An 18771-nucleotide genomic window follows, 5' to 3' on the forward strand; every position below is an offset into this window, starting at 1 on the left:
ACAAGAGCACTGCTCTTCAAATACAAATGGAGCGTGTCCACTCTGAATCGTGTTTTGCATATTCAGGAAAGAAAAAGTTTACAGGAAATGTCTAAATTTTGAGAAACACCAACAGTAATAATTGCAGTTGTTTAAAGAGGCTGTCAGTCATCTTCACAATGGTCTTATGGTTGCAGTAGTTTGAGCAAAGTATCACAATTAATTCGATATCGATACATTGAATATTGTTGTTAGGGTTAGGGTTAGAAGCTAGCTAGCTAGCTCTGTTGCTAACCCCCTTCAGTTAATCCACAGATGGTGGTGATTTTATCGAAATTAATTGATTAAACTGCAGAAATTCAAGGTGCAGGTTTGGGCTCATCTGAAATCCAATCACAATTTCTATTACAATAACATTTTTCTCCATGTCACTGTATTCTACTTTCTTCTGTGTAGTATATTGATGGGGCATTGATGGAGGTAGGAGATGGCATTAACAGTGTAAAAGATCCTAAATAACATTTGAATTCCATCCAATACTTCAGTGTTAATCATTGAGGTCCCTTAACTTGTACATCAATCCAGTTAAGGGTCTGTTTATTGAGGCTACAGCTTGATCTTTCTTTACACTTAAAATCTTTCTTTGTTTCTCTGTTTTATTCATATTTTTGTTGCTCACATATTTTGTGCTTGTTAGGGAAAGGACTAGGTTAACCTGATTTTGGTAAAGTTTATTGTGAGATAGAAGCATTACTAGCAAAACTTATGATTTACACAGCTAATAAATTAACAATAAATCCACACTCTTTGTATTAAATTAAGCAACAACCAGAAATCTTTTATCATGCTTACATTTCAGGCATTTAAGTAAGTTCTTTTCGTAAGCCACCTTCTATAAGAGACTATATGTATGAGTCCAGTGGTCTGCTCAAGGGCACTAAGGCTGGTCTTGGGATGGGATTGACCTACATCTTTCAGTTATGGGAAGGTATTTGTAACCACTGGTGAGAATGTAAGGACCAATTTGTGGTTATGGCAGTCAGATTAGGAAAATCATTGGGACCTATCTGTCCTCCAGCTGCAGATTGGAAATATATGGTTGAAGATCTTCCATCCAACTTCAGACTGATGATATTCTCTGTCTATCTTCCTTCCACAGACATGACAGCAGACACTGCCCTGTCATTGGATGGCACCGGCCGCCTGGACTACTCGCTGAAGCAGGGCCCGAAACGTGACGTCCTGCTCAGACATTCAATGCAGGGCTTGACCTCAGACCCCGCTGGTCCCAGCAGCTTAGAGGTCAAGTTCAGGACTCGCAGCAAGAGCGGCACTCTGCTGCATGTACAGGAGAGCAGCAACTACACTACTGTTAAGGTAAGAGAGAGAGGAAGGAAGTGACAGCAGAGTGTATGCTGACATGTGGCAGGACACATACATTAGAAACATAAATTTTCAAACAATGGCAGTCTGTACACACAATGTACAGACTGTACTGTACTATACTGGCTCACATGGTATAATCATCATAATGTACATCCCCATGCATTATTTCCATCAGAGCAGCAACACAATCATAGGCATAAACTTTCTGCTTTTAACCAAACTAAATTCAGACTGATTGTACTTCTAATAAAACAGAGCTCCGGTAGAGGTTTTACAGGAAAAGCCTTAAAAAAAAAACAGGGAATGGCTTATATTCCTGAAAGTGTTCATGGGAGGAAATCTGGAGTTTGCATTATCAGCTCACAAGAACAACAGCAAATTAACAGGGCAAACTGGAGCAGATCAGACAATAGGGAGGCTTCCTACAAAAATATATTAAAACATACTTGTCAGATAAGAGAAATGTTAACAAAGGCCCAACCAAAAAAAAACTGATCTACTTACAAGTATTGTGTGCTTATCCAAAGCCTGATTTATATGATATATATATGATATCTATATCCATTCTTCTGTGCAGTAGACCTACATTGTTGATCAAAAACTATTAAAAGCACGTCTTACAATTTACTCCATTGTAAATGGTAGATAAATTTAGTTAATCTATCAACTTTCCTAAAGTCAAGAGGTTGTGACATGTAGCACAACAAGCTCTGTAAGCAAAACCGCATTCCCGCACATGCTCAGTGTCATCTGCTTTTAACAGAACTACTGTCTGAAGACTGATCGCTGTTATTAGTCTTTGGAGCCGTTTCTAAACAAACTAACGTGACCAAACTCTTCGGGGTGAAGGAACATGTCTCCCGGTGCAATGGTGTGGCTCATTGACATGTTTTAAAATGTTTCTGGACAACAACAAAGCTCTACGGCACTGAGGAATTAGATCAGACTTTGGAAACACACACAATATATGTAACTAGATCAATTCACTCTTGGCTCGGCTCTGCACATGAGATTTGTTGAAAATTGGAAAAATATAGAAAATTGCTAGATATATCCTTTAAACCTTATACATCATTGAGGTTCAGTGAAGAATGAGATCTATGCAAATAATGTGAAGTGAAGTGTGAAGTTCAGATTCGTATCCAAATTTAGGATACTGTGATACAGGAGATGCATCCGCCATCAATCACTAGGAAAAGCACAACAAATTGCAGCAGAGGAATCAACTGAGTTTGGCAGTCGGTTCGGGTTTGGCTTTTTCATTTAGCCAACTGGCCAGCTAGTTTAGCAAAGCAGCCAGTGTCAAGTTAGCATCAGCCACTGGCCATTTCCAAATCATGATTAGTTTCTAGGCAGTGCCAGCATAGAAATCTGCTTTGTCTCATGCATATGATGACTTCAGATGACAGGGCCGAGGAACTCCAATATGGCTGCCAGATGATATGTTGCATCACTTAAAGCTTTGTGTCTGTTTCTGTGTGTGTGTGTGTGTGCACGTAGCAGGAGCACACACACACTGATACTGAATATTCGGATCGAATGCCAAGAATAGTTTTTATTCTGTATGTATGCAAGCTTGAACAGGATGGTGTACAAACATGTCTACATATCTGAACATTGTCATCAAATCATCATCCCCCACATTCTCTGCTAGTATAAACTTTAAGAAAACTCTATGGGTCTTTTTCAGCCACCTCCCTTTAGTCCCATTCCTCTTTTTCTCTTCTCTCATCCTGGTCAGCACCCCTCCCTCCGACTGATCCTGGGCAGCTTCCCAAAGAGGCCTGAACACTCATTCATCCTCTTCAATTTTCCTTTTAAACCCCTCCCTCCACCACCACCACAAGCACCAGCACCACCACCACCACCACCACCACCCCTTCCCACTTTTTTTTAATATCAGGCATGCTTTGCCTCTCCCCCCCTCCTCTCTCTCTTCTCTTATGATTTTGTTCTCCGGATCTGAGCGGCCTCTGGTGCTCATTGAATCACCATCACGGCTTCCTAAACAGTCCAGAAAAGTATTATAAGTGCTATGACGCCTAAAAAAAAGTCGAGCAGCAGGGGAATACAAACTGTATATGTACATATGTTGAGAGGGAGAACTATATATACTGAGATATAAAAAACAAGATGTTTAATAGATAAACCTTGTGATTGGTTTTCCAGGTTTACAGCACTCCGTACTTTTTGCTCGGGGGACTTCCCGTTTTTTCCATTTTAAATCAATTCTTCCGGAAGCTACTTATCATTGCTGATTTTTGGGGGTCTTTGAAAAAGGAGGATTACTTTTCCATCGAAGTGGGGAGTACACATATGAGATTGCCATACACAGTGTAAGCCACAAATTTGTTGTTCATGCCAAAGTGGGCTTGATTAATTTCTTTTGAAGACGGCACTGTGTCCTTTCTTTTTTGGAGAGAGTCTTCTTCAGTAGGCTTTCGAATGAGCGTGTTTTCTCGTGGATCATCTTCGGGCTGAATAACATTAGCTACACACAAATCGTGAGACCATGATTAACTGCAGTATGTCCCACTGGGAGAGAGATTTATGAGCTTCAAGCTGCATTTTTGTTTTCGATCTCTGACCTCAACACCAGAGACTGAATGCACTGCAGTGGCAGTTTTGTGGAAACTGAGAGGAGACTTCCTCTCATCACTCATGATTGATGCTGACATGATAAGTCACTGCATTAATCTGGAAAACAGTGTTTGTAACCCTAGTTTATGTAGATTCACCTCAAAAACATTCCTTATCATATGTTTGAAATTAAGAATTATAACAGTATGCAGATTCAGCGGGTGAGCGATTCATCAAGCATCTTATCCGCTATCTGTCTGCACAGCCATCCCTTATCTGTCATAAAAATGCTGTTTAACGTGCATGTTTACATTCACTTTACTTACTTAACTAAACATAAAATCCTTTATACACAAACAGTCTGTGCAAAGCTGCTCACAGTACAAGTATTGTCCAATGAACATTTTAGCAGGAGGCTCATCACTTTCATCCAAACTGATATATTTCAGCAACTATTGGATTATTAGTCATTAAATTTAGAGAATTTAGTAATCTACTGACCTTTCTGGTAGTGCCACCCTGTTTTTTAGTGAAATGTCTCAACAACCATGAAATTTGGTACCTTAAGTTCCCTGGTCTACTTTAATATTTTTTATTATGTTCAATTACTCATTAAACCATCATCAACTCTGTATTAAACCTCAATTTCTGTTCCCTCCCTCAGCTGAGGAACGGCAACATCCACTACATCTCAGATGCAGGTGTCAGTGGGAAGGTGGAGCGAACCGTGGGAGACGTAGTTCTGTCGGACGGCCAGTGGCACACGCTCCAGCTGGTCAAGAACAGCTCAGCCACTGTACTCCATGTGGACGGCAGCCACCCCAGGGTCATCCAGCACGCCACCCAGGACTTTGGAGGACTCGGCGTTTTAACCTTTTCCCTGGGAGGTATCCCGCCCGGACCTGCTCAGCAGAAAACCGCAGCAGGTGAGGCTCGAGGTTGTATGGGTCGGGGAGGAATGGGACAGAGAGACACTCATTTTGTCAGACTCAGAACTATGATTATAGTGGGAAAACCCCTACTGCAAAAAAACGTCATCCCTGGAAAAACCTGAGTGGGGACAGTGAAAAAGAGTTTTCCCTTCCTCATTACCACAAAAATGATATTTTGGGGCACATTATGCACATTCTTTAAATGTTCAGTGATGTTTTTTATTTTATGTACTGTATGCGGTGAGAATGGGTCATGTTCCTTTTAAGGAGCTGGTAGCGGATAGCCCGCCATAAAGAATTTCATAATTCTACATTTCATTAGACAGTTTTATTGTCCCATGATGATCTAAATGCTGTCTCAGAGGTTTTTCTACCATTTCAAGAAAAAAACGAAAACATAAGAAAACACTTTTTTAAAACGTTAAGACAAGAAATTTGTCATATTTTAAGTCTAAACATCTCAGTTTAGATATTGCCCTCTCCAAAACTAACTATAAAAGTCAAATTCTTGTTGTATGTACACTATATTTACATGTATGTGTGTCAATGTACATGTATATTTACATTCAGTGTCAAACACATATGCTGATGCTCTCCAAAAACTGGCATTTGACCAAGAAACTCACCCTCTCTTTACCCTCTGTAAATCGCTAATGCAGCAGTGTTTTAACATGTTATGGAAACCTATTCTATATACTGCATGCGTGGGCATATTCACATACAATATATGCATGTGACAAAGCACTCATGAGCTTGTGAGCCCTTATAAATCTAGTACATTTTTTTTTTCCCACATGAATTAATAGTCTGTTGCTCAAACTGCTGACCATATTTGGAGGCTGTCCAACAAGACTCTGTGGAACTGGCCTGAAATCTGTTTCTATTTGACACTGCAGAGATTTACCTACTATGAATTTACAGTAGTTGCATAAATGTTTCTTTATCATAGAATCATTTATGGACAAAATAACTAATATTAATTTAATTTGACTTTGTCTTGGAGCGACTGCCTTAAGAGGACTTTTGGTGTTTTCATCTTATTTCCATGGACTCTCATTTTAGTTTAGACTTAAATCACAGATCAGATATCCTCAAGCATGAGTTGAGAACAGTTTGGAAGAGGTGAAACAGAGGGTTTCCAGAGGGAGGTAATGCAACACAGTAAATTTCAGGATTTCATGGGAGGGAAAAACTAACATAATACGATGGACTAATATGGTAAAAATGAGCAATTTGAATGATTTGTTGACCTCTTTTACACAAGAACCGGGGCATATTTCAAAACAAACATATTCTGAGCACGCAGATCTGTGGCAGACTGCCTGTTAACCAACCCTTACCTCAATGTGTGTCTGAGCAGTTGTATGCTGTTGTGTACTCACTTTTCAAGCGCTAATGAAAAGACACAAATGGATTTAATCTGCACTGGGATAAATTCAATAAAAATCTATTTACATCGGTGAGGCGGTGCTGTTAGGCAATACACAAAGCAAAAGATTGAATTAGACACAGAGACATTCATCCAACCCAGATGTATGTCTTGAAGCTATAATGGCTCTGACGATGGATTTTCTGTTTTAGAAAATATTTCATATTTCTTCTCGTAAATTGGCCAGTGATAGATTTGGTCAATTTTTTTAATTAGATTTTTTTTTTTTTTTTTTTTTTTTGGAGGTGCTCTCCACAAGAAAATTTCACTTGTTTTTTTGTCCTAAGCTTGAACCAATTACCCGTCTAAACAAAATTCCTCTAGCTCTGATTATAGCTCCCAGTTCCTGTTATTTACTCGGAAGTGATCCAGCATCAGCAGAGATTTTGAAAACCCATCAGTCTGGTGGCAATCGGAAATTATTCCCCTCCAGGCCACTGTTATGTCCTTGTAGCTGCTGATGGCTGTTTCTTGTTATCTGAATCAGTTTTCTCTCTTATTCATTTGCAGGTTTCGATGGTTGCCTAGCCTTCGTGAAGTACAATGGGGAGAACCTGCCATTTACTGGAGAACACAGTCTCGTCACTTTAACTAAGACCAGTTCATCTGTCAAGATCGGCTGCAGAGGTCCCAACCTGTGTGAGAGCAGCCCGTGCTGGGACGGCCTGATGTGCGTCAACCAGTGGTACACGTACCAGTGTGTCCCGCCTGGAGACTGCGCTTCTAATCCCTGCCAGAACCAGGGAAGCTGTGTGCCGGATCCCCGCTCAGGTTTCACCTGCATCTGCTCTGAGTTCTACACAGGCAAGACTTGTGAGACCCTGGTGGCCTGTCTAGGCGTCCAGTGCCCTCAAGGTACCATCTGCAAAACAGCCAACAACGGCGGGTTTGTCTGCAGCCCGAGCCCCACAACAGAGGCGATGGTCCTCCCTATTTGGGCAGTGCCTGCTATTGTTGGCAGCTGCGCCACTGTCCTGGCATTGGTGGTGCTCAGCCTGATCCTGTGCAACCACTGCAAGGACCGCAACAAGACCAAAGTGCCAAAAGAACCCAAGGAGAAGAAGCCCAAGGAGAAGAAGAAAAAGAAAAAGAAGAAGGGTAGCGAGAACGTAGCGTTTGATGACCCAGATAATATCCCACCATATGGAGATGATATGACAGTACGGAAACAACCAGAAGGGAACCCCAAACCTGACATCATTGAGAGGGAGAACCCTTATCTGATCTATGATGAAACAGACATTCCCCACAACAATGAGACAGTCCCCAGTGCTCCCTGCGCCCCCTGCAATGTCCCAGAGGCAGATATTGAGCACTATGACATAGACAATGCGAGCAGTATCGCCCCCTCAGATGCAGACATCATCCAGCACTACAAGCAGTTCCGCAGCCACACGCCCAAGTTCTCCATCCAGAGACACAGCCCACTAGGCTTCGCCAGACAGTCCCCCTTACCCCTGGGGGCAACGAGCTACACCTACCAGCCTCAGTATACCCAAGCACTGAGGTCCACACCGCTCAGCCACTCCCACTCAGCCTGCCCCACCCCGAACCCTCTCTCCAGACACTCCCCAGCCCCATTCACCAAGCCCTCCTCCTTTTACCGGAACACCCCGACCAGAGAACTTAACCTGGCTCGTCGTGAGGGCAGCCCGCTGGACCTGCACAATGACATGTGCCAGCCACCACCCATGTTCAACTACGCCACCCGGCTGGGGAGGCGCAGCAAGAGTCCGCAGACCATGGCCAGCCACGGCCACACCTCCAGGCCCGGCAGCCGGCTGAAACAGCCGATTGAGCAGATCCCCCTGGAGACGGGACCTCCTGTGGGGCTGTCCATTGAGGAAGTGGAGCGGCTGAACACTCCACGTCCACGCAATCCCAGCATCTGCAGCGCTGACCATGGGCGCTCCAGCTCAGAAGAGGACTGCCGCAGGCCGCTGTCACGGGTCCGCAACCCCGCTGACGGCATCCCTGCACCAGAGTCCTCATCAGAAAGTGACTCACATGACTCCTTCACCTGCTCGGAGATGGAGTACGACCGGGAGAAACCTGTGTCTTACAGCTCCCGGGTTCCCAAGCTCTCGCAAGTCAACGAGTCAGACGCTGACGACGAGGACTACGGCGGGAGGCTCAAGCAGAGGCGGTACTCAAGCCGGAGGGCAGAAGGAGGGCCTGGTGTTGCCCAGATGCCCCCTACTGAGCAGCACTACACCCTGCCCCACAAACTGGGCCAACAAGCTGGGGGCTTCAACTGGGACAATCTGTTGAACTGGGGCCCTGGCTTCGGACATTATGTAGATGTGTTCAAGGACTTAGCCTTGCTTCCCGAAAACGCAGCAGCAAGAGACATTGAAATGAACAGTGGGGATGGCTCTGTGACCATTCTAAACGAAGGAGAAGCTGAGCAATATGTATGAGGACTATTTATTACAGTGTTGTAGAATATGGTGATGTTCTCCGTTTAAAAAAAAAAAAAAGGAAGACTGTATATTTCAAGAGAACATTGGACTACATGTTTTTCACATTATTCAAAATTTTAAGACGACTTTCAATGCAGTAAGGCAGAAAAATGGCACCTGTGTCATTACAGATTTTTTCATTAGCCACCTTGGAATAGTTTACCAGTCTCTGCTAGATCCAAACTCAACTGTACAATCGTGCATTCATCTCTCAGAGGCCTCATTACAATGTATCCATTGACACCGAATGGCTCAAAAAAGGAGAAAAAAAAGAAATCCATGTCTTTATTCAATTTAGGTCCATTCACGTTATCTTGATCATTTCTGTTCTTTATTACCAATATTGGCTCTCCTTTCCAAAAAACTTCTATCACATTCACAGCTGGGAGATAAGACGATAGATAAAATTAACACTCACAGGAAGAGAATTCCAATGGGCCGTAGAGCAAAAGAAAACTCCCGTTCTCTGTCTTTTTAGGGGTCAATTTTTAATTTACTTAAAAGGAAGCATGTGTGTTTGATCGGACTGCACCTGTAGGTGACAGGATGCAGCCCTCGGTGTGAAAGTAAGTGCACCGTTTTGCTCGCACGGTATTGTAAACCCCACTAATGTTATGATCCCTTTCCCTCTGTCTGTTTTTTGCCCTGGTGTGTTTTCTCACAGAAGACTGGCTAAATGCTCCAAGAGTGAGGATTAATCAAGTCCCCTGCCTTACAGACATTTGAGGATTTCAGTATGGGGGAGGACTTTTCCTCCTCCTTTTCTGGCCTAAGTTCAGTAGTAGAGGAGGTTTTTTTGGGGGGGGGGATAGTGTTGTTTGTCACAAAACCGAGTTAGCATTTTCTGACCTGCCAAGTGTTTTTCGGGCAACAATGATGATGATGATGATGTATGGATCCTATAAACATGACCCCAACTAAAACACTATGAACTTGTGTACATTTTGTTAATTCATGAGAAATCATGGAGTCATTTGTTGTTGGTGTCTTTGTCCATTATTTTGACATGTATGGTTTCTACATTTTTGTACTGTTTATTAACTTAAATTACTTAAGCTGTGTTTTTATGGATATTTTCATATGCTGAAATGTATGTTCTTACTTTCGGGGAAAGTAAGATTAAAGACTTATTTTTTACATTTGTTACATATGTAACATCAGTATTTTCCACTTTTGATAAAACTATAACATGCTGTATGCTTTGTACCTGTAAAAAGCCAATAACAGAATAAAAAAGTATTTATTTAAAAGCTGCCTACGTCTTCTTTTTCCTGCAGCGACTTATTAACATGCATGTAAGCGTTGCAATTCTTTAAAAATAGTCACCTTCAAGCTCAGATTACCTCCCATCCCAAATCATTTGGGTGGTAAGATATTCTATATTCAAGGCTCACTGTGGGCAGTCTTTAAATAATACCGGGTTTGAACAAAACATTTAAAAAGGCATTTCAGGACCCGAATGAAACTGAGCCCCCACACTCACAGCCAAGCAAAACATCAAGCGGACTCCACGACGCAGGGCACTATATTGCTTTCAACAATTATTTACATCTGCCTTATTGAGCAGAACCTCTTTTTTGTCATAGCTCAGTGATTTGGTATGCAACATGCTTATCTTCTCCGTCATCGGGGGGAGAGAGGCCACAAGAGAAAACGCAGGGAGCCGTGAACTCGGCGAAGAGTGACAGCCTGAATCTGGGTAAATTACTACAGGCTCGCAGAGGGGCTCAGTCCTGCAGAGAGCTCTGTTGACCGAAGGCTGTACCATGCTGATGCTGAGATAATAATAACACTCACAATGATAATGAGAGCATGGGTGGGAGGAAAGTATCTCGAGTAAATAGGAGATGAATTCAAATAAACCTCACAGCATCTCCTCTGGTGTGAAATGGCAGGGTCTGAAAGATATCAGGTAGAGGAGACGGCAACTTCAGCGGCAAACCCCCCCCAACCACCTCCTCCTCGCTATAGGTAAGCAGGAGAGGCTTGTATACATAAAGGGAACATTGTTCTACCTTATAGTAAGATGTAAAACATTCATGAGGACTGACATGAATCTGTCTTCCTGATTTTCTTTGGGGGGGGGGGACAAGAATGTTCCCTTTTTTTTTCCCCAAGTGCTGTTTTTGGAAATTTTCCAGATGGCTGCTGGACTTCACCAAATGGCAGAGGAGCTTATGATGTGTTTAAGGATTAATTGCAGTATTTATCCTAAGTGTGAACATTGCATGTTACATTGTAGGGACATGACCGTAAAGAAAATACGGCGTATGTTATTCCTGTCGAGTCAAACGTCTGCTATTTCAGTAAGCAAAACGCTATTTGTGTTAGTAATGGCACAACAAGGAACATATTACTGCATCATGCACAATCACACGTGATAAAGTGCCGTTTGGAAAACCATACAGCAAAGTAATCATGTATTTGCTTCATAAAATCATGATGATGCAGACTTCAGATCGGAACAAAGTGAGTTCCAAAAGTGTCGCTGGCTGTTGTGCTGACAAGTCTGCCATAATGTGTTTCGCAGATCTTCCCACTGAATGTACTCATCTTGAATGAAGGTGTGAAAGAGGCGCTTTTCAATTTCCCATGGAGATTACATGGAGTGCTGCCTGTTTTTCCCTCCTGAATCCACAAATGTCGTCAAAACATAATTCCCGTTAAGAAGATTTCCATGTTGACTTAAGACTCTCCCCGGTATTTATAAAAGGATGTGGCATTGAGCTGCTATTGACTTCCTTGAAATATAGAGTTCCTCCCCAAAAATCCTCCCAAAAGCTTGTCTATAGAGATTGATTATTCTAAGTCCCAGTGTCCTCATGCAGCTTCAGCGCCTCCCTAAATTTGGCTGAAATGACTCATAATTTAAAGCACATTCATCGCAGGGACGAAGAACACGTTGCTCATTGGTTGGTGTTAGGTGACTGATTTGATTTGACTTTTAAAAAATGCATGTGTGTGAGATATAGAGTCATGAGCAACAACTCTATATCAACACAAATGTTGAAATAAATTGTAAAATTGAGATATCCCACGCAAATAAGTGCTGAATAATAAATTACGAGTTAATTATTGTAGTTTTTTGGGTGTCCTGGTGACCTCTGGCTGAGCACCATGTCATCCCTCCTTACACTCCCCTTCGGTTTCAGTTAATTCTGTACTGTCAGCTCTCAAATTCATGGTCTAATGCCTTAGAAAATCCTTTTAGAAAAAAATTTACTCCTGCAACTAACGATTGTTTTCATTATCAATGAATCTGTCAATTATTTTCAGATTCAGATATCAGAAAATGGTGAAAAACTGCTGATTCTTGACCGTGGAAACAGCAATCTCAACTCAAAGTCCACGTACGCATTTCTGGATCAATTTAAACTGGGCTCTAAGGTGGGTGCTGATTTACTACCTCAACTTTTGGCCCTGTCTTGAAAAGGCTCAGTGTCAAATCTAGTCTTAAGGCCTTAATTATTTCAAATTTGTCCTCATATGTTGTATATTTTCTTAAATTATTGGGTTAAATCGAATTATCTCACAGAAAATGTGGGGCTAATATTCCAGCACATGCAGTTGCTTGAAAACACAGTTGCCAAGATGAAAAAAACATGTGCACGTAACATACATTAAAAGCTGAACGTGAACACCAAATGGCAGATGTCAGGGTCACAGTTCTCACACTTCTACAGCCTGTGTAGTATGCACCCACATCCTTAGCTCTCACCAGATCACTCAGCATGTCTCCACTCATTAACAGAGTCTTCATATGGCACCGAATCCTGATGGACAAATTACCAGTTCATCCTCTGAAGGCTTACATGTGAAACAACATTAATACTCCACAAATTATCGCCTGATCTTAGGGGCGCTCTCAATTTCACATCTGCATCAAAGCTGCAAGGCTCGCCTCCGATAAGTGTTCTTTAATGCCGTGTGTACTGCAGCCAGCCGATGCCTTTCAACACACATGAAAGCTTCAGAGAGTCGGAGTTGTTGGGAAATGAAAGGGAAAGATAGATGTGTGTGTGTGAGTGAGTGAGTGTGTGAAGAAGACAACGACTGTCCCTTCTCTGGAAAAGCGCCTTTCTTCCTCTGCAACTGTAAAACTCTGCGGTTTTACTCCACAGCATTGCGGGCTTGGATTAAGAAGAGCCTGGTCGCCACCAGCTTGAGAACATTTGTAGAAGTGTATGATGGATGCTAAACAGACAACATCGTCATCATGAGACCCCATGGGTCGAGAGTCACTGTGCTGCCAGGGAGCAGCTCTGTCAGGCTCCACAGAGGAAACACATCTGTTTCTGATCCCATGTGTGACATTCTGCTGCTTCAGCGATTTTTGAGTATTGTTTTGTTTTCTAATTCGGGGAGATGCTGCTGACTAAAGTGCTGGTTAGCTCACTGCGTTTGGCAGCAGGCAAAGCTATCACTCTGTATGGACTCTTTGGGAAAAAGAGGATTCTCCCAGCTGGTCCCAGTGGTTTCAAAAGCAGCAGATGTCCTGGTATTGCTCACAATGACCTGGATTAAAATGTGAAAAATCTTGATTAGTGATGAACCCAAAGAGAATTATCACCTGGCTCTGCAGTTCCCATCAGTTCTGCCAATTGTCAACTGCTCAAATACATCCACATGTACGTGTTCAAGGCAAAATCTGATCCAAAATATGCGAGTGGACGACATGAACAACCCGTGGAGCAACCTTAGCAACAACACTACAGAACAGATGCCCTTTTGTAGGCATGTGCAAACAATCTAACATTAGTTCGATGGGGAAGAAGAGATAACTTTGCAAACGCAGCATTCACAGCAGGCTGAAGTCATGGGCTTTTGACTTTAAGGGTGCATTTTTACACACATTCACCTTAAGTTTTGGAACTTTGACCATGTTTAACAAAGACATCTGACATTATAGCAGTATAAAAATAAAAGGAAAATCACAAAAGCATGATATGTCCCCTTTAAACATCTACACCTGCTTCCCAAACAGTCTTGAGTTTGAGTCTTCATTTCCACCGGACATGCAGACTTTATGAGACCAGAATAAATCAATTTTTTATAAATTCATTTTTATATAGCACAGATTTAAGACATTTATATGCTTTTCTGATGTTTTAACTGTTTTAACTTTTCAGAAAAATACTCTGAGGATGGATTACAAGGTCAAGATTTCCACACTGGTCATACTGTCCAAATCGTTAATGTTATTTTATTGTTCTGGCATGTTTTTTTGTCTGTTCTATTAAGTAGTTCGTGCATTTGTTTTTAAATTGTGCTGCACAAATAAATGTTATACTTATAAACAGCCCACTAGTCTGGCGGGTGGATATTTCATTCCAGCTCTTATCATAGTTTTGAACTGCAGTTTCTGAGTTCATTTGGACCACAACTCCCACTAACAATCGGCCAGAGGGGTCTGCTACAAATCATTCGTGATCCGTGGCTCATACACAAAAACATTGCATAAATGATGGTCAACAAGCACAATCACACAGGCAGGGCCAAAACCTCTGGACTAGCAATATAATATAACATACACACACAAACACACACAGAAGTCTCCGTGAAGTTAAATTTGTGTGGTGTGGATGGACTGGCTATCTAAATGTTTACTCTTCCTTTAGCCACTGCTTGGTTGTAACCAGCTGAAGCCACTTTGAAGACCTCAGCTGCAGTTTAATGGAGAGCATAAAAGTGTGAAATTGTTTTCTTTTTACAACGTATAAAACTTCATTTGAAAACTTTGCAGGTAGTAATTACGTTTAAAGCTTTATGTGTGATTACGGGTCGAGGTTGTTCTTTGAAAAGGTGGACTACTTAATTGAACTTTTGCATTTTATATCAACATCTTGATTATTTCGAACTGCAGGGGTCACTCAGGAAATGAAACTGAATGTTTCAAGACTGCAATAACTTTAATGACGACAAATAACATCAGTGCCACATGATCCTCCATACTTCTCTACATTAAAGGTGAATTGTGTGTTCCTACCTCGGTTATGGCATATTTCCTGAGGATTTTTTGCGGCTTACAATAGACTTGTGTGCCACAGGTTTGGTCCGGACAGTAGCGTTCCTTTCATTGTGCTGAGTTAGGGAAAAGATTACTGAGAACTGAAAACAATGCTGCTTTTGCTGCCAAAATCTTACTTCAGCAAAACATCCGTGATGAACTGAGGGAGGTTGTTGTTGTTCAGTCCAAACCACAATCAGAAACCATCAGCAAGAGAAAAAAAAAAAAAAAGTTTATTTTTTTGCACATGTGTAGCAGTGTGGTACAGGGATACCTCACCTCAAATTTAGATAATATCAAAACAATTCGACTGCAATGTCACACATGTTGTAAATAGGAATTCGTACTTCTCCTGCTGCACATATGTATGTAAGTTTTCTTTCATCTGAGTTTGTTTACTCCCACAGACTAGTTCAATCTAGTCTGGGTTGCTTTATTTCCATTTCCATTTTACTAAATTTGTTTGTTATGTTAGTTAGAAGGACATTGTTAATACTTTTTTTAATTTTGTTTTATAGATGTTGAACTCAGGAATTTATGGCTCTGGAGTCTTGCGTTACGCCTTATGTATTTGTGTTATATGCTTTTATGCATCTGGCTACAAGGAGAATTTCCCCACAGGGACAATGGAGATGAATTCAACTTGAGAGGATCAGAGCGCAGAAACAAGCAGGAGCAGCAGTGAGTAGGGATTCAGCTCCTTGTTAAAGGCACCCAATGGAGTTTTTTTATTGTAAACAAACAACACTCAATGTGTTTTTTTTACCAAAACACACTGTATGTGTCCTTCAGGTTGAACAAACAATGCGTTTCCTATTTAATAAAACACTTATGGAGTCCAATTTTATGATTTTGCAACCTGCATCCTTTACACTGGCTTGCATCTTCTTCCCTGCACTTGGCAGAATTGTATATTACACCTAGATGGATATGGTTGTCAGTCAGCATCAGCCTTGCTACCAAATTGCCCCACTGGCCAACCACAGTACTGCAAAGCAAAACAACATATGGCCCAGAACACATTTTCCCATAGACTGCCATTAGAAAACAATACATATGTAAAAGATTGACAGGACACTATAAAAAACAAAGGTGTCAAAGGTTTTTCCCGTAGGATGCCAATGCCAGTTGGTCAATCCATCCACCACTTTGGTCCAGGATGAAAACATCTCAAGGAATTCTGTACAAACATTCATGTTCCCCAGAGGATCAATGCTTTGGATTTTAGTGATCACCTGACTTTTCCTCTAGCACCAAAGTGAGGTTGACATTTTTTTATTTTGGCGAAATATCTAAACAACTATTTAACGGATTTTCATTAAACTTAATGCACATATTCATGTCCCCTCAGGTCTAAGTGTAATAACTTTAGTGATCCCCTGATTTTTTGTGTAATCATCATAAGTTCAAAATTTTAATTTGTCCATTACTTTGGTTTATGACAAAATACTTGCAAAACTGGCATTCCCATCAGCCTCAGCTGTACTTTTTCTTTATTTCAACTGATAGCATGGAACATTTAGCTCAAAGCACTGCTGTGCCTAAATACAGTCTCACTGAGTTGCTAGCATGACTGTACCCTTTAGTCTTCATTCTTCTTCTTCATTTACCCAGAACCAAGTACAGCTGCCTTTGTGCTTAATGTCAATTCAAATGATACAGTGACACGTTCATCAAAACCTGGTGGTAGGTACAACAAAATTCTGCTACACAGAATTACACTTACTCTTCAGACTTTTCTCTAATCTTTGCTTCTTTCTTGTGAAATGTTGTATAGTTTTCAGATGAAACAGTCCAATAAATAAAAATCGCTCTTTGATATAGCAACTCATTGATATCCAACCTGTAATGAGAGTTCACAAATAGACATTTCCTCATATAAAGGTGTCACAAGCAAAAGACTTTGGGAGCCACTGCTTTGCAGCACCACCAATGGTGAAAAACTCCACAGGGAACCTTTAAATATAGTGATGATAATAGACACAGGGATAAAATCTGCAACCTTGGTGTTACAGAATAAACTCTCTTGATACAAGGTCAGCCTAATTATTTAATTGAGCTCAAATTCATATTTCTCGTCCCTTGATTTTCTCACTCAAACTGAGATAAAGGGCCAAGAAACAAATAAACAGATCTAAAAACAGTTCATGTCTTTCTAAAGAAACCAGTCAGAGCTACAATTTCTCTCGTTGTTAAGTAAACTTTTTCGTTTTCCAGTTATTTTATAGCCTGGGTACTACAACCCACACACTAATGTAGTGGCGATGTCCGCTCTTAGCGACAGCATATTAGGAAACACAGAAACAGCTGCTCTACACTACATGTAATTACAACATATTTCCCCGCAGCCTGCTGTTGGGATGTTTATGCAACCAAAGTGTTTCTGCCTGCATGCTGGTGCGAAGGCGTGAATGTGTGTGAAGCACGCACATGAACTCTTACACACACAGGTGTACGTACACACTGTACAGTAAACACACAAAAACAGCTGTAGCTGCTCTTTCTGACCTTTCTGCTTCTCTTCATATGCTTGTTTCCAGGCCTGTTGTACCCTGGATGGTTATTAGTCATGATGACTGTAGGAAATGGCAAAGGCTAAATGTCACAATCCACAACACCAGCATGGATAATCTGTTTCCTAAATTTAAAATTGGCTGTGCTGGGTGGCTTGGGAGTTGGCAGCATTTTGATGGAGCTGTGCCCATTGTTATACTATGGAACTATACAGATCGAATTTATCTGCCCCACCAAACTGCAGTTCCACATGGAAAAGAAAATGCTGCAACATCTGAAAGGACAGCTCATTAAAACCATTAGCACAATATAGGCTTCTCATTGGCACATGACAGCCATTTAGCTGCAATCCAATCCACAGATCCCCGGTTTTGCTAACACCTGGTGGAATTTCGTAGTTGAATAGTTTGCAATAGCCTCCACTTCGCCTGTCTTTCACCCTGTTGACAGCCTTGCATGTATATGCGGTGTGAAACAAAAGTCACGTACAAACAAATGGTACTTTTTAGGTATGGAGGAATGTGCGCACACTTGACAGCTGATAGGACCACATTAATTTTCAGGAAAAAAAAAACGTTCATTGCCTCATTGTCCCTCCTTTTCTCATTGGCTACTTCAGTCGCCCAGTTCCCTTTGGATTTTCCCATGCCCTGCTATCTTTTCTCAAGTCTTAATCTTTTCATTCTGTCAGGCCCGCTCTCGGCAGCCTCCGCGCTATTTCCAAAGGTCTGGGCTTCATGCTAATTGTCTCTCAATGGCACGGTTACCTCCCACCTACATAATGCACCTTGTTTCCTCCGCTCAGTCTGGACTGCACCATTTTGGCTCATTCAAATTCAGAAGGGAGAAGGACTGTAAAAGCAATGCCTCAGGCATTGGCGATGCAGAGCAAAGCAACTTGCACAAAAAAGGAAAAAAAAAAATGATTTCTTCCCTGTTTTGAAGGAAAATTTCTGTGGGTGGGCTGACCAGTGTGACATTTTGAAGGATGAGTTGCATGTGATTGCTGTTGTGTTAGACAAAACATCATTTATCAACTATAGGTTTTCTATGCCAATACTTATCACACAGTTCATCATGTCATGCAGCAGTGCTACCGTATCATACACGTTATTTTTGAATTTGCTTCACTTTCAATTCAAGCGCCTTTGCGGCATATGCCAACAGTTTGATCTATAGTCCTCCAATGCAGTGAAAAGGCAAAGAGAGGTAAAGGTTATGAAAATCATAGTTACGACATGAATGCCGAGCCTCTTTTGCGGGTTAAACGGGAGTGCTGTCGTGAAAGGCACACATAAATTGTGCTAATTGTGTCCACGTAGACCCCAAATTGGCTGTTTTTCTTTCGCTGGAGAGATCTCAACCACTCAGGACTAAGACGACAGCCATGCACCATTAACATCTATTCAAGTGCATATTCTTTGATCTTCCCTGAGAGAGGGAGCAATGGGGGAACACAGGGGGAGAAAAATAAGGAGAAAA

At 41.6% G+C, this 18771-nt stretch overlaps 1 protein-coding gene across 1 annotated transcript in view; it reads left to right on the forward strand.

Moving 5' to 3' along the window:
• Positions 1 to 9373, forward strand: part of fat4 (FAT atypical cadherin 4) — a 111983-nt gene extending 102610 nt beyond the window's left edge. Inside the window, exons 15-17 of the mRNA XM_067599980.1 lie at positions 1139 to 1356; positions 4610 to 4871; positions 6817 to 9373. Coding sequence (XP_067456081.1) covers positions 1139 to 1356; positions 4610 to 4871; positions 6817 to 8726 — 2390 coding nt within the window. The 3' untranslated portion in view covers positions 8727 to 9373. The remainder of the gene's footprint in view (positions 1 to 1138; positions 1357 to 4609; positions 4872 to 6816) is intronic.
• The last annotated feature ends 9398 nt before the right edge of the window (positions 9374 to 18771 follow it).

The sequence above is a fragment of the Thunnus thynnus genome, chromosome 9 (genome assembly GCF_963924715.1).
Source record: "Thunnus thynnus chromosome 9, fThuThy2.1, whole genome shotgun sequence".
Classification (NCBI taxonomy): Eukaryota; Metazoa; Chordata; class Actinopteri; order Scombriformes; family Scombridae; genus Thunnus; species Thunnus thynnus.